This window comes from Pyrus communis, chromosome 11 (assembly GCF_041283825.1).
Source record: "Pyrus communis isolate YQ-2024b chromosome 11, ASM4128382v1, whole genome shotgun sequence".
Classification (NCBI taxonomy): domain Eukaryota; kingdom Viridiplantae; phylum Streptophyta; class Magnoliopsida; order Rosales; family Rosaceae; genus Pyrus; species Pyrus communis.
The window spans coordinates 14,696,463-14,709,688 of NC_142575.1; the positions used below are offsets into that span (position 1 = coordinate 14,696,463).

General features: G+C 36.6%; 1 protein-coding gene across 2 annotated transcripts; it reads right to left on the bottom strand.

Annotated features, from left to right (window-relative positions):
• Positions 1–1,845: 1,845 nt before the first annotated feature.
• LOC137741996 (serine/threonine-protein kinase Nek5) lies at positions 1,846–8,748 on the bottom strand. 2 transcript variants are annotated; one of them, XM_068481721.2, is made up of 14 exons: positions 8,179–8,748; positions 8,006–8,072; positions 7,811–7,876; positions 7,641–7,687; positions 7,488–7,533; positions 7,271–7,351; positions 7,146–7,188; positions 6,981–7,030; positions 5,825–5,906; positions 5,679–5,728; positions 4,926–4,999; positions 4,478–4,529; positions 3,753–4,388; positions 1,846–3,652 (listed from the first exon to the last, which is right to left on the bottom strand). In XM_068481721.2, the coding sequence occupies exons 1-14, from the start codon at positions 8,274–8,276 to the stop codon at positions 2,183–2,185; spliced, it is 2,862 nt and encodes a 953-aa protein (XP_068337822.2). In that variant the 5' UTR covers positions 8,277–8,748; the 3' UTR covers positions 1,846–2,182. The 2 variants fall into 2 exon arrangements, with proteins under 2 accessions (XP_068337822.2, XP_088535438.1); XM_088679312.1 differs by having other exon boundaries at positions 6,946–7,030; positions 8,179–8,490.
• Between the last annotated feature and the right edge of the window lie 4,478 nt (positions 8,749–13,226).

A 13,226-nucleotide genomic window follows, 5' to 3' on the forward strand; every position in this document is an offset into this window, starting at 1 on the left:
CCAGAAATGGTTTTAAATGGATTTACATTTTAAAATGTCACGTCAATTGCATCACATTTTATTATATGCATTAGTATAGATATGCATATTATTGCATGACGCTGCAGAAGCCCATATAAGCTTCAGGTGAGTGCATATTGATGATAGTAATTGCAGCGTGTATGGTTATGTTTAGATGCATTTAGTACTCATTATCCTGCACCTCGGTGTTAGTGCTCCGTCCGAGGCCAGGGCTTAGCCTTCACGTGATCGTTCACCTCCCGCACCACACACTCACCTTGGATCCAAGGCAAGTGCCAGCTTGTTGTACAGACCACATTAGGTGGTTTCGACTCGTAGGTGACTTGCGATACTTCGCATAGTCTTCACGTGATCGTAGCACTTAAACGTACTATTTACACCCAGCCAGTCGTACAGACCACATTAGGTGGTTCCGACTCGTGTGCAGGACTAGGTTGATGAGCTATAGGTTCAGTCGTACAGGTGACATTAGGTGACTCCAATTGGCATACTATTTTATATTGATTTCACACCTGGCTTACATCTTTTAGTGCTGAAACATTATGACATGGCATATTTCAGTTTTTTTTACTGGCCTTGTGCATTAGTTTTCGTATATACGTAGTATTATTTTATGGAAACTATACAGGTTTTACAGCGAGGGGTTATAACGTTTTCAAAAGGTTTTTATTAAAACTTTATTTTCAGGCCCGCTCACCTTTATTTTTCGTCCCTCCAGGTTTAGTTGTTGAAAGTTCGTATTGACAAAGATTCTTGGCGAATCTCAGTATAGGTGGCTATCTCTGAATGTATGATCCTTACCCCCACTACTGTACTTTACTTATGCTTTGATGTCGCAAGTGAAATGAGTTCATTCCCGCTCATAGCGCACTCTTGTCTTTAGGCACTTTTAGGTTTAAATTTATTCACATTTTTCACATCACCATACTTTATGGCTTCATCACCTTCCAGGTGTCGGCCAGCATAGCTCGATTCGGAGTTTTAGTGGACATTCCGGATCGGGATGTGTTAACAGTGGAGTAGAAAAAAGAAAGAGGGGGTGGAGCAGAAGTGTTTCTCCCACCTTCTTTATCTACGGCGACTTTTGCTCTACGTTTTCTCTAGAAGCTAGGTCTGATTTTTCTTTTTTGAGAAAAATAATAACAATGTTCTTTTGGCAAATTTAGTGCAGATATTTTTAGCTTGGCTAATTTAGAATTGTTTTATTACCATTTCCTTTTAGTTAGTTTTCTGTATTTTTTTTTCATTTCGTGTTATGGTAAATGGAAAATGCATGAGGAATGAGGCATAGGGAAGAGTAATTGAAGGATGGTGCCAGAAATGGAGAGAAATGTCTAAGAAAAACACACGAAATGAAGACGAAAAATAAAAATTTAAAATTAGTTGAATTTGTTTTCTACTTTTCATTCACTTTTGTTATCTCTTCTTCTATCTGTCATGAGTGGCAATGTTATAAGGCTCCTTGCATGGGTTTCACTAACGATTAACGTTATAAGTAATAAGGCTCATGTACATGGGTGTTGGTTAGCGTTACAAGGCTCATGACGCTATATTTTATTAAAGATTTTGTTCTATAAAGCCCTTTTCATTAAAACTCCTGTTATTTATTTACATTTTCTTGTACAGGAAACACTTCTGCTCATACGCACTTCCAACAAAAGTGATTTTCTAAGAAACACATCAAACTGTTAATTAAAAATCCAAATGCTTCTTGAAAAAGTACTAAGAAGTGCTTCCCAAAGAACTTGAAAAAGTATTGGGTAGTAGAAGCCTGAAAAACAATAATCGAATCTTAACCAAAGAATTGTCACGAGTACCCAACTGTTTTCGTCTCTCCATATAATACCATCATTTTGTTTTATTTCCACAAAGAACAAACCTGTTCAATAAGTTCAGCAAATACTTCGTGTAACCCTAAACAATAACATCGACAGCAAACTACACCATATCGTACATTTGGCGAGTAGACAATATTATAATTCGTATGGTCGCTATGTACAACAACCGAATAAGTGCAAAGAATTACAAGATCAAGGGCAAAGAAAAAGGAAAAAAAAGAGCGAAAAGTCGAGACCTGGTTGTTTTTTTGTAATTCAAATTGGATTTGAATTTTCTCAAATGGCATGACAAGAAACAGAGAATGCTTACAGTGAAGAATGCTTCATGAACTCCGCCCGCCATCCTCAATCCTCATTCCTTTTAGACTCTTTGCTAACCAGATAGCCGTCTCTCTTGGGGAGACTTTATCTTTCCCAAAAGGCCTCAAAACAACTGACAGTTCCTCCAACCTGTTACTCTGCAGCAAATCTGCGGACAATTCTAGTAGTCCTTCTAGCGCTTCTGCCCTCTGCCTAAAAGACTTGACATCCATGATTTCCTTCTCTGGTATTTCCTCTTCCGTCGTAGGAGGACTGGACCTTGTGGGCTCGGAGGACTCAGATGTTTTCGCTGAAGGTACAAGGCTTCTTGTCTCAGGTTGTTTTACATCAGAGTGATCAGAGTGATCTGATTTCGGGCTCACTGTCTCAGAGCAGTTTGATGATTTAAGAGCCACAGGGGCAGTCGCATTTCGCATCTCCAATTCATCCCTTACCACATTTATCAGCTTACCAACATCCACATTCTGAACCCCCATCTCCACAGTTTCCATTACTGGGTGATCACTTCCAACACGAAAACTACTATGCCTTATCACATGTATGATGTCATCAAAAGCAGGGGGGAGATTAGCTGCAGCCGACTTTTCCATTAACTGATTTTGCAAACTGGTTCCTCGATCTGGTTGAAATAAATTTTGGCTCGATGAAATGGCAGGGGCAACAGAAAGGGTAGTGTCCGCTACTGGGGATAGATGTTCCCTTACGGTGAACTTGTCGTGACCACTAGATGTAGATGTATGTTTTGCTTGAACCACTGTATCAGGCACACAACTGGGCCTACTTACAGGGGTACGATCGTTACAAATAAATCTTTCTTCAGAAACCGGATCAAGGAGATCGGGAGTGGCAGTTAAACTCACTTGTTCGTCACCAGCAGCTGTATTCTGAAGATCTATAATAGCTTCAGAGGGTTCAGTTAAGCATTCAGATTTATTACCATTCCCATCTTTTTCAGCTGTTTCCGACATCACTGAATGAAAATGAGAAGCAGCTGAACAGCTCGGTTGAGACTCTGTACTCTCAATGTGGGTGACGCTCCCATAATTTGGACGCACCTGCTCTCTCATGTCAACAAAAGCAGTTGTTGCATCATCACAAATCTCAAATCCTTGAACTGACACAGAAGAGGAGACAGAATTGCTGCTGTCCGTTTGCAATCCTTTCGAACTAGTTTCTTGATATCTTTGAGGCTCTTGCGAGTTTGTTACGCAACCATTGGGCACTTGAGGAGGATTCTTTTCAGGCTCCTGGTTTATCTCTTTTGGAATTATCCTTGTACCATAGCTCACTGCATTTGGAACATCGACCCCCGCTTGCTTCATCCATGCAGGAAATGAAGGACGTCTAGCCAGCGTAGGCGGGGTTCTTTGCCTAGGCTTAGGAAGTCCATCTTCAACTTGTTTTATAGGAACAGGGGGAGGAGTACCATCATGTCTGGGTTTAGTTTTCGGTGAGGATTCAATTATGGGTAACTGCAACAAAAAAAAAAAAAAAAAAAAAAAACAGATTACGTCAATGATCAGTTCAAAACACATAGTAGATAATAAATATTAAATAATAACTACTAATTACCTGATGCTTTAAAGGATGGGATCCCTGCGTCCGTTTTGAAGAATCAGGGATTGCCTTTGGAGATGCAACAGTTGTATCGGGACTGGGCTTTATGACAGGAGAAAAATCACTCAGCTTGGGTATTCTAGACACTGTTTCCATGTTAGTTCTTTGAGGCAGACCAACCTTAGACCGATTACTTCTCATCGGTGAGCTATTTTCCCTAGTTTTTCCTTCTCTCAAAGCCAGCATTATATTCCTAATGGTCTTTGGATGCCTTGATTCAACATTAGATTCAGAATGAGGTGGTTTCATCAACTGTTGTTCTTCCACTTTTGAAGTGCACACATTTTGGCCATGTTCTTCGGTAGCCAGGAACTGATCAGAGCCATCTTCATCCTCAAGATAAACCAAATCTGTCTCAGTAGCTTTATCATCACAGTGCGAGTCCATTTCTGGAATAGTTTTCTCAATTGAACGCAAACTATCTTTATCACTGCTTGACCCATTACTGTTTTGGCTTTCTGCCATGTTTCTCCGAGATTCGCGACCTATAGATACACGCTTCTCCGGGGAGAAGACTGTTCGAGTGCTAAAGGATGGACGATACTGATCAACATAAGGCTGCAAATAAGGGTGCCTCAAAATCTCAGATGCCTGATAAAATACAGTAGTAATTATTAGTACGCAGTTCTTGTCCTCAAAATTGTCGATTTGACATAGAGCATTGTAGAAAGAAGGCTTACACTTGGTCGATGCTCAGGGTTCTTTCTCAGCATGCCCTTGATTAGTGTTTTCCTTCATACATAGTTACAAACAGATTGATTATAATACTATAGAGCATCCAGTTTTCAACAATATAAAGCCATTATTGGAAACGGAAAAAAAAAAGGTGGAAACTTGTGTTTCTCCACTCTATATCAGCAGGAAAAGCATTTAATACTATGTTAACAGGGCATGTTTATGTACATGCTGTCAAAATACTCAAATATGATAGTTTATGTTTGTGTCTGCATGTAGTGGCATGTCGATACACACAGTCCTTTTACATTGTGGTTATATGCAACGTTGCATATATCATCTATGTATTGTGTATTTCTTTCATGATAAAAGGGCATAATGCAGAGCTATAGCCTGATACTGTGGTGCAACTTTGAAGAAAATGAAACTTAAGAATAACAGATAATAACTTACAAGGATGGAGAATAGCATGAAGGAAGAGGACCTATAGAGGAACGATTAATCTTGCTTATCAATCCTGCCATATCCTGAAATATGGTGTATAATGCAAACATTAAATATCTGATAAGATTCCACAGCATTTACCCTCACACCCAAGGCCCAAGTTTAAATCCACCCGACTAGTAGAAGAAAGTCATTAACAATGGAAGAAAAAAACTGAACCCCACAATCGACGGAATTTAATATTTAAAGAGAAAACAGTTAGACGCCAGAAGCAGGTAGCTCTTCCCAAACGCATAAACCGTTTTAAAGCATAAACAGCACTTAGATGGTTTGCCCAGAAAATATGATAATGTGAAGATCTTCATTACAAGAAGAAAAGCCATTCGGACCAGCAATTTGGACTCTAGGACTGTAAATAACAAAAATTACTCTATTGATAAGATCTTTGATTTACTTGGGGTAATTGAGGTTCAAGAGAAATGGTAAATTGTTGGTTACTTCAAAGATACATATGGAAAATCATTGTTAAGTACACACAGATGCACTCCATTACAGGGACATGATGAGAATTCCTATAAACTCATATTTGAAAAAAGAAAAGGCAACACTAGGATGTTCTTCTTGTTTTTATCTACTCAAATTAGAGTTATATCTATGCTTTTTACTCTTTTGGTATAAAAGAAAAAAGTTAACTGATCGTCCATTTAATTCGTACAAAAAATTACAGAACTTGAATCAATAAGATTTTGTAAGAAATCTTACGAAAGCTTTAAAAGCAGGTCGATGAGCAGCCATCTCATATATGCAACACCCTGGCAAAACAATCATCAATTTTCAACCACAGGTAAAAAAAAGATATAAATCAGAGAAATATATATCTAATATGTGTGACTTATAAGGCAACATACCTAGGGACCAAATATCAGATTTGAAGCCATAAGGAATGTCTGCAAGAAGTTCGGGACACATGTAATTGGGGGTCCCCACAACCTACACAGAAGTACAGGAAAACAGTTAGTTGCACATATATCACTAATGTCTCTCACCATCGGGGGAAAGTTACTGAACTCTTAAGAATAAGCACCAAAAATCTGTTTATTTTATGTTGAAATAGTACAACCTTCTAAACATTCATTTTCTTAAAACTTAAAATGATAAGCTAGAAATTTGATCCAACTAAAGAAAAGAATAAAGTAGATTGTGATGGAAATAATTGTGACAAAAGATTATGCAAAATATATATAATATATATATAGAATTTTCATCTGTTCTCGTGCTAAATTCTTGAACGGCACAAGCAAAGGGGAATTTTAGAAGGTAAAGGAAAAGGTTGAACAGTAGCTTGTTACAAAACCACACCAACTTAGAATAATGTAGTGTTCTAAAAGTCCCCGCCTAGGTTGGCCACCGCCACAAGGTGTTTAAAAAATAAGAAAAGGCGCCTCCCGCCTAGACCCGTCTAGGTTGTGACTCTCACTTAGACAAAAAATAGATAACTTCCATTTTGTATTTTATTTTTTCAATAAATTGTAAGAGACTTGTTGGATACTTGGATAAACGGTCATTACATGCTTGTTCCCCATGTTTTTATATGTTCTAGCACTTTATAATTTATAAGTCATTCTATTTTGCAATTTATGTATCCAATAAAATTATGTATTGTTTTTTAAGTATAAGTAGACATTTATTTATTTATACGTTGGTATAATTAAGTTAATTAAAATTAAGTGCCGCCTCCATGCTAGGACCCTGCCCGCCACCCAACTAGCACCTTTTAGAACCTTGGAATACTGGTCTAATGTTTTAATAAGTTCTGTTATAATTACTATCGAATGGTTGTATGCATATCCAGGGTCATTATCAACCTATAGAACTATATTGCACCACTGTATTACTAGCAATTAAAGAATCAAAATTTGGAAGCAACAACAACATTAATCATATCTAATTCAAACTCTGACACTAAATCTTGGGCTATGAATTATTCCAACTGCAAATGAAAGCTTTTTAAGATAAACAAATAACATACAGAGGATAAAAGGAATTCCCATGTGTAGCACATACCGAAGAAGCCAAGTCGTCTGCCTTCAAAGTTTTAGCAAGACCGAAATCCCCTGTATCCACACCATACAAAGATGAACAAAATCAGGACAATCACATTATCATCGGAAAATCCAGAATGAAGACCTAAAATTTCCTAAAACAATTTTCAAATCCATGTTGACTCACCAAGACGAACATCCTGATCCTTGGTAAGAAAAATATTGGAACACTGCCAAAGAGAACAACATACAAATCTTGAAAACCCTAAAACTGCAAATTCAGATGACAAGCGCTAGTATTGGCAAACATACTTTTAGGTCACGATGTAGAACATAATTGGAATGCAGGTATTCAACTGCCAATAATAGTTGTGTGAACCACCTGCAGAGTTTCTGAGCAATTCCCCCATTCACCAACACAAACCGGCCATAAGATTAAATTCTAACATTCACTATAACCATCAGGAAGGAAAATAAATGTGTGCGTGCGAGCGCTTGCGGATTTGGAAAGAGAGATGAGTATACTAACCTCCTCAGGGAAATACACCCCATTGGACTTCTTCATCATCTCGGCCCTGATTAGTTTATAGATGGGAACAATGGTTTAAAGAATATTAAGGGAGTATGACATTATGCAAGTTAAGGCCAATAAATCAAGTTTGTATTAACTGCGACAACTCACATGTCTCCACCTTCACAGTATCCAGTGACGATGCAAACATAGCAACCCTACATTATGAATGCATCACTTCCAATTTAGGAAAAACACAAATGAAAAAAGATAAACCACAAATTCGATATGTGCATCCCCACACACGAACACCGATTCACTCAAAAAGAAATGTGTCTAACCTTCTCGACCCAGGCTTCCTTAAATTCGACAATAAACGGGTGTTGAATTCGAGCAATAAGAGCCATCTATAATTCCAAATTCCCAAACATATATAAGGAAACCAAATTTCTACAGAAAACATACAAATATATACAAAATTGCAAGTAGTGCTAAGGGAAATCAGGATTTGAACTCAAGTATTGAATTGAACCTACCTCTTGATGGGCGGATCGCCGGCACCGCTCCGTCTGCCGTGCAAGTCGGATCTTCTTCAACACATATCTGAGAAATGCATCAAAACCAATGAACATCAAATCTGAATCTACACATTACACAATTCTTTCTCTCTCTCTCTCCACACACATTGACATATAAGTATATAAATTACTTCTTCTTCTCCGCCTTGTGGTGGACGAGGATGGCGGCGCCGAAGGCTCCCCGGCCGATCTGCTGCATGAGCTCGTACTGATCCATCCTGGACTCCATCGCTTGCTCCTTCGATCCACTGAGATATCGAATTAATTACAGCAATGGCTCTGAAGCAGAAAGATTCACTGATTGATTGAGTCGTGACATTTACTCCAAAGCTCACGCCATTTCTCGAAACCAAATAATGGCGGATTTCGGATTTCAATCCATGGATCGCCAACCGCTGCTCTGGTGGCCACTCATTACCCAAAAGCGGTGCCGTTTTAGGGGTGGTTGGTTCAGTTGAAATGTGTGTATTATCTGAATATGGTTAGTGGCTAATCATGGTGTGAAGAAAACTGTAGCCAACTTTCTAAGTAAGTAAAAACACTCTCTTGCTTTCTCTCTCTCACTCTCACTCTCTCCTCTCTCCTCTCTCCTCTCTACTTTTGGATTGAGAGAGTGAGGGGGACTTGTGTGAGAGTGCGATTGTGGGTACAGGGCGTGCTGCTGCCTTCTACGCCGACACAGGTGGCTGTCCCACTTCTACATTTTTTTCTATCCTTCTTCTGTGCTTATTTATTTCATTTCATTATCCAACTTTAGTTATTTCCTTACAATTAAGCAGTTGATATACCAAATTAGGACCGGTTTAGCATTGCTGTAATTATTTTAAAAGCAGTTTTTTTTAATTTTTTTTAAATTTGAGCTAAAATTGTGTTTGGTAAATGAAAAAAAAAAAGTGCGTTTTGTCGAAATCATGGTTCAAAAACAATATAAAGTATAAGCAACTCTACCTCTGCTTCTAAAAACAGAGTTTTTTTTTTTTTTTTTTTTTTTTTTCACAGCACAATAACTCCAAACTAGCCTTTAGTATTATGGTCTACTGATATATTTCTCTACACTAGTAAGTGAGAGATTTTAAGTTCGATTCTCGTCAAAGACAAATTTGAACGAGAATTAAACCACATTATTACTAGCTCATTATAAAGCTTAACCCGCTCTCCCATTATGAATAGTCAAATGCATTGAATTAGCTTCAATAAATCACCTTCCTTTACCTGATTTACCCGTAATATATCCCTTGAATTTAGGATTATCTTCTCCTTCAATTTATGATTAATTTTGACTATTGGAGGTTTTAAAATATAATTATATCTCTACCGATAGGATAATTACAAAAATTCTCTTCCTCTCCTTATCCAAGTATGGACTCGTCTCCTAATTTCTCATTATTTCTTCTTCTTCTCTCTTCTTCATGTTCCAATTTATGTAAAAGTCAAATCAAACTCCATCACGGCAACTGCCTCACCTCAATCTGAGATATGTCACACATGGCAGTAGAAGTAACGGTACAATAATACATCAAGTCGATATTCAGCTGAAACAAAATTGCAAAGGAAACCACCCTACACTTGAGTGCACTACACACACCAGCTGCACTACAATCTTTGAAAACATTTTCTCTAACCGCTATTTGTTACTCTGCAAAACAACCCTCCACCATGGGAATGGTGCACCGACAAAGTTAAACTCGAATAAGATATAAAGCTCGTGTGAGTGACAATAATATAACATATGTGGCTTAAAAACATTTCGCAATCCTTTATATATGTAAAATATCCTCTCATAAATCTTGATTGAACCCACACAGGCATCCAACTGTCTTTTTATAATTGATGGGCACTCATTCATAGTTTCATATATGTAATAAAATCATAGGGCTAGAGCGACAAATATCACAAAGTTATCCCTTTCAAAACCTCTCATGGAACCGGGAACAAGGATACGCAAAGTAGGGTCCTAAACAAACCTCTCGTGAAACCAGATATAAACTATGCACATAATTCATGAACCTCTCAAGAACCACAGTAGAATTCTAGAACCACTCATGAAATCTAACAGGATGTAGGGTTCTAGAAACTTATATATATATATACACACACACACATATACACACATACACACACACACACACACACACACACATATATATATATATATACACACTAACTGGGTAAAAACCATTTGTAAATCCAAGTTATACACACAAAGTTTATAACAAGCAAATTTCATATGCAAAATACTTATCACATAATATTAAAGCCAACTCACTTGAAGTCCAACACACTTCCAAAAGCCAACTCACTTGAAGTCCAACACACTTCCAAAATAACCACAATAGGATTGTCGCACAAAACGATGGGCACATCACTGAGACGTCACATGTTCTTGACAAACCAAAAGTGCTCTGATAGAACCTAATTTCATACACAACACTCCACTTAGAAAACTTATCAAGACTGATATGCAAAACGAGTCACATTGGTACTTGCACATAAATCGAGACACAAGTCAACCAGGAATGTGACATCATCATGATTGGCTAACTAAGCTCCATCAATCCTCTACAACATTCTATTTCCAAGTTCACGACAATCCAAATGTCAGATTCCTCAATTATGAAATTCGTACAGTGGTACAATTATTCCAAAATTCGAATAATCAAACCACCGTATCGAATTTTAAAAAATGGACCTTGAATATGGGCTCAAGACATCGAGAACGTATCGCTATCTAAAATTGATATTTTCATATTTTCCCTACACGCTGTTGCGCGTGGTGTTTGTCAGCGAACATAAACCGAATTTTCTCAATACCTCCAAATGACACCAAATTTTATATGCTTGTAGAGCTCAACAATAGGAACAACTTTTGTATGTGCAACGAAGTCCAAAAGTACATGGTAAATTTTTCTGGTAAAGGTGGCAGGTTCACAAAACTTCATAGTATCGATTTGTCACCTATGGTGGTCGAGCGAAGTTTGTTTCAACTTTAATTCATGAACAGTTTTTGTTTAAACACTCGTGGGATCGAACTCTATCCATCTATTCTAAACTCACTTGCAAACGCCAAAGAAAAAAAATGACCAAGCACCCTTGAAATCATTTTCCTAAAACTGTAAAATAAATAAATATATTTTTGGACCGGATATCACAACAACGTCGGCAAGTAGCATTCTCTTCTGTAACTATGGAAGGGTTGTGCCTAAATTCTTCTTCGTAATTGTGGGAAGGCATCTTTAAGCCTCGTTACCAACTCAGATTTGCCTCGGTCTCCTTATTCCTATTTCTTTACTTTCTCATTTTGTTGGTGTTTTGTTGTAAACCAAGAATGGAGCTTGATTTGATTTTTCCATCAAATTGTATGTTTTATCTTAACCTATCATATAGGTAGATGATCACGTGTAAGTCACGTTTATCATATATTTATGTTTTTTTTTTTTTTTAAAAACTCATATACAAAAAATCTTGTAAGTTTATCAAAAATTAAAAGAAACATTGTGAGAGGTAGATAAAAAATAAAATAAAAATGTATAACATATGTAGCTAATATAATTAATCTGTGGTAGTTGTAGACTAAAAAAAACATGTGACATACATAATAAAAAATAATCTATGTTATATGTAAATTATGAACAAAAACCTATCGTATAGGTAGATGATACAAAGGATAGATTATCAAAATTTGTGATATTTAAATAAATAAAATACAATTAATTTGCAATACTGGTAGAATAAAAATATATAGAGGTAGATTAACAACAAAAAAGAACCGGTGATAGAGGTATAGATAATATGTAGTAGATATGCAACATGTGATATGTGATATCTGCGAGTGAGTAAACGTATTCGCCATTTATCTTATATTTTGGTGCGCAATAAAAAATAGGTCGTAAAATCTGGCTGAACAAAAGAAACATGTTGCTTAACGTTGTTTTCTTTCTTAGAAAAAAATGGGTCTCGGACTGCTAGGTAGTCCAATTTTTTTATCAATTACTTTTCTAAAGTAGGGTTTACAAATACAAGTAGGTTCATTCTTCATTAAAAAGGTGGATGAAGGTCGTGATCTCGATAGAATTGGGTGAAAATGTGGTTGAGCAATAATAGGGAGACTAAATTTGCAAACTAAATTATGTGTCACCAATATAAATAAGCACGTTTATCAATGTTTAAGTAATAAATCAATCATCAACTTTCATATACTTTAATTTTTAAAATTTTATCTCTAAATTTAGTTTCATTAGATGTCTGAGTGTAGTAATGTTCCGGTTCAGTTTATATCTTGTGATTATTAATTTTTTGCATCTATTTAAGCAAAAAGTTGAAAGTTGGGACAAAATATTTTTCTTTTTTATAAGAAGAGAAAATTATTAAGTTTCAATCCAATTTTCTCAATTTTGATAAGGCATCTCAAGAAAGCGATATAAAAAATTTGTAGCTCTGACGTCACATGAGAGCTGACCGACGTTTCTCACCTAATTTCACCTAACTATGATAGCATGAGGTCATTCATATATGCTACTGTATTTTTTGAAATCGAATTCTTTATTCTAGAAGCATCAAAAGTGGATTCATGTGCAACTCCTACAAGAAAGAAAATGACTGATGTGAAATACAGAGTAATTGAGTGGAACAAAAAGTTTCACAGGTTGATTTTTATTTATAATTATCAGATTTAAAAAATTAAGCAAAATTAATGATCATAATTAAATATAAGGTGTGCTAAAAGTTAAAAATATGTGTGAAAATTACTTCCCTAATTGAATGGCACAGGGTAATATGAGGTAATTATCATGTTAAAAAGCTGCTAGCAATAGTTGGTAGTTTACCTTCTCGCTCAACTGCTATCTTTAAATTTTAGAAGGTGTTACTGAGCAGTTAGTGAGCGGTGAGCAACCAATTGTTCTTGGGTACCCTTTATCATGTTACCTAAGAGCAGTTCCACCGTGGGAAATGTCCTCCCAGGCAACACTATGATATCCACCCAGTGAACAGTAACTATCCTTAATGAACAGTAACCGTCTTTTGCATCTCCACCGTTACACTTTAATAACCCTGGCAATAGACAATAAAATATTAGTATTTTTTTATTTATAATAATATTATATTAATTATAACACATGTTCTCACTATGCTCTCACTCCCCTCTTCCTCATTGTTTTCCCTTTTTGCTACGGTCGACTGT

Excerpts from the sequence above, each read along its gene's own strand:
- LOC137741996 (XM_068481721.2), bottom strand. The coding sequence starts at position 8,276 with ATGGAGTCCAGGATGGATCAGTACGAGCTCATGCAGCAGATCGGCCGG. Across the intron at positions 7,877-8,005 it reads GGCGATCCGCCCATCAAGAG|ATGGCTCTTATTGCTCGAAT; the intron begins GTAGGTTCAATT and ends TTGGAATTATAG. Across the intron at positions 5,000-5,678 it reads GACCTGCTTTTAAAGCTTTC|GATATGGCAGGATTGATAAG; the intron begins GTAAGATTTCTT and ends ACCATATTTCAG.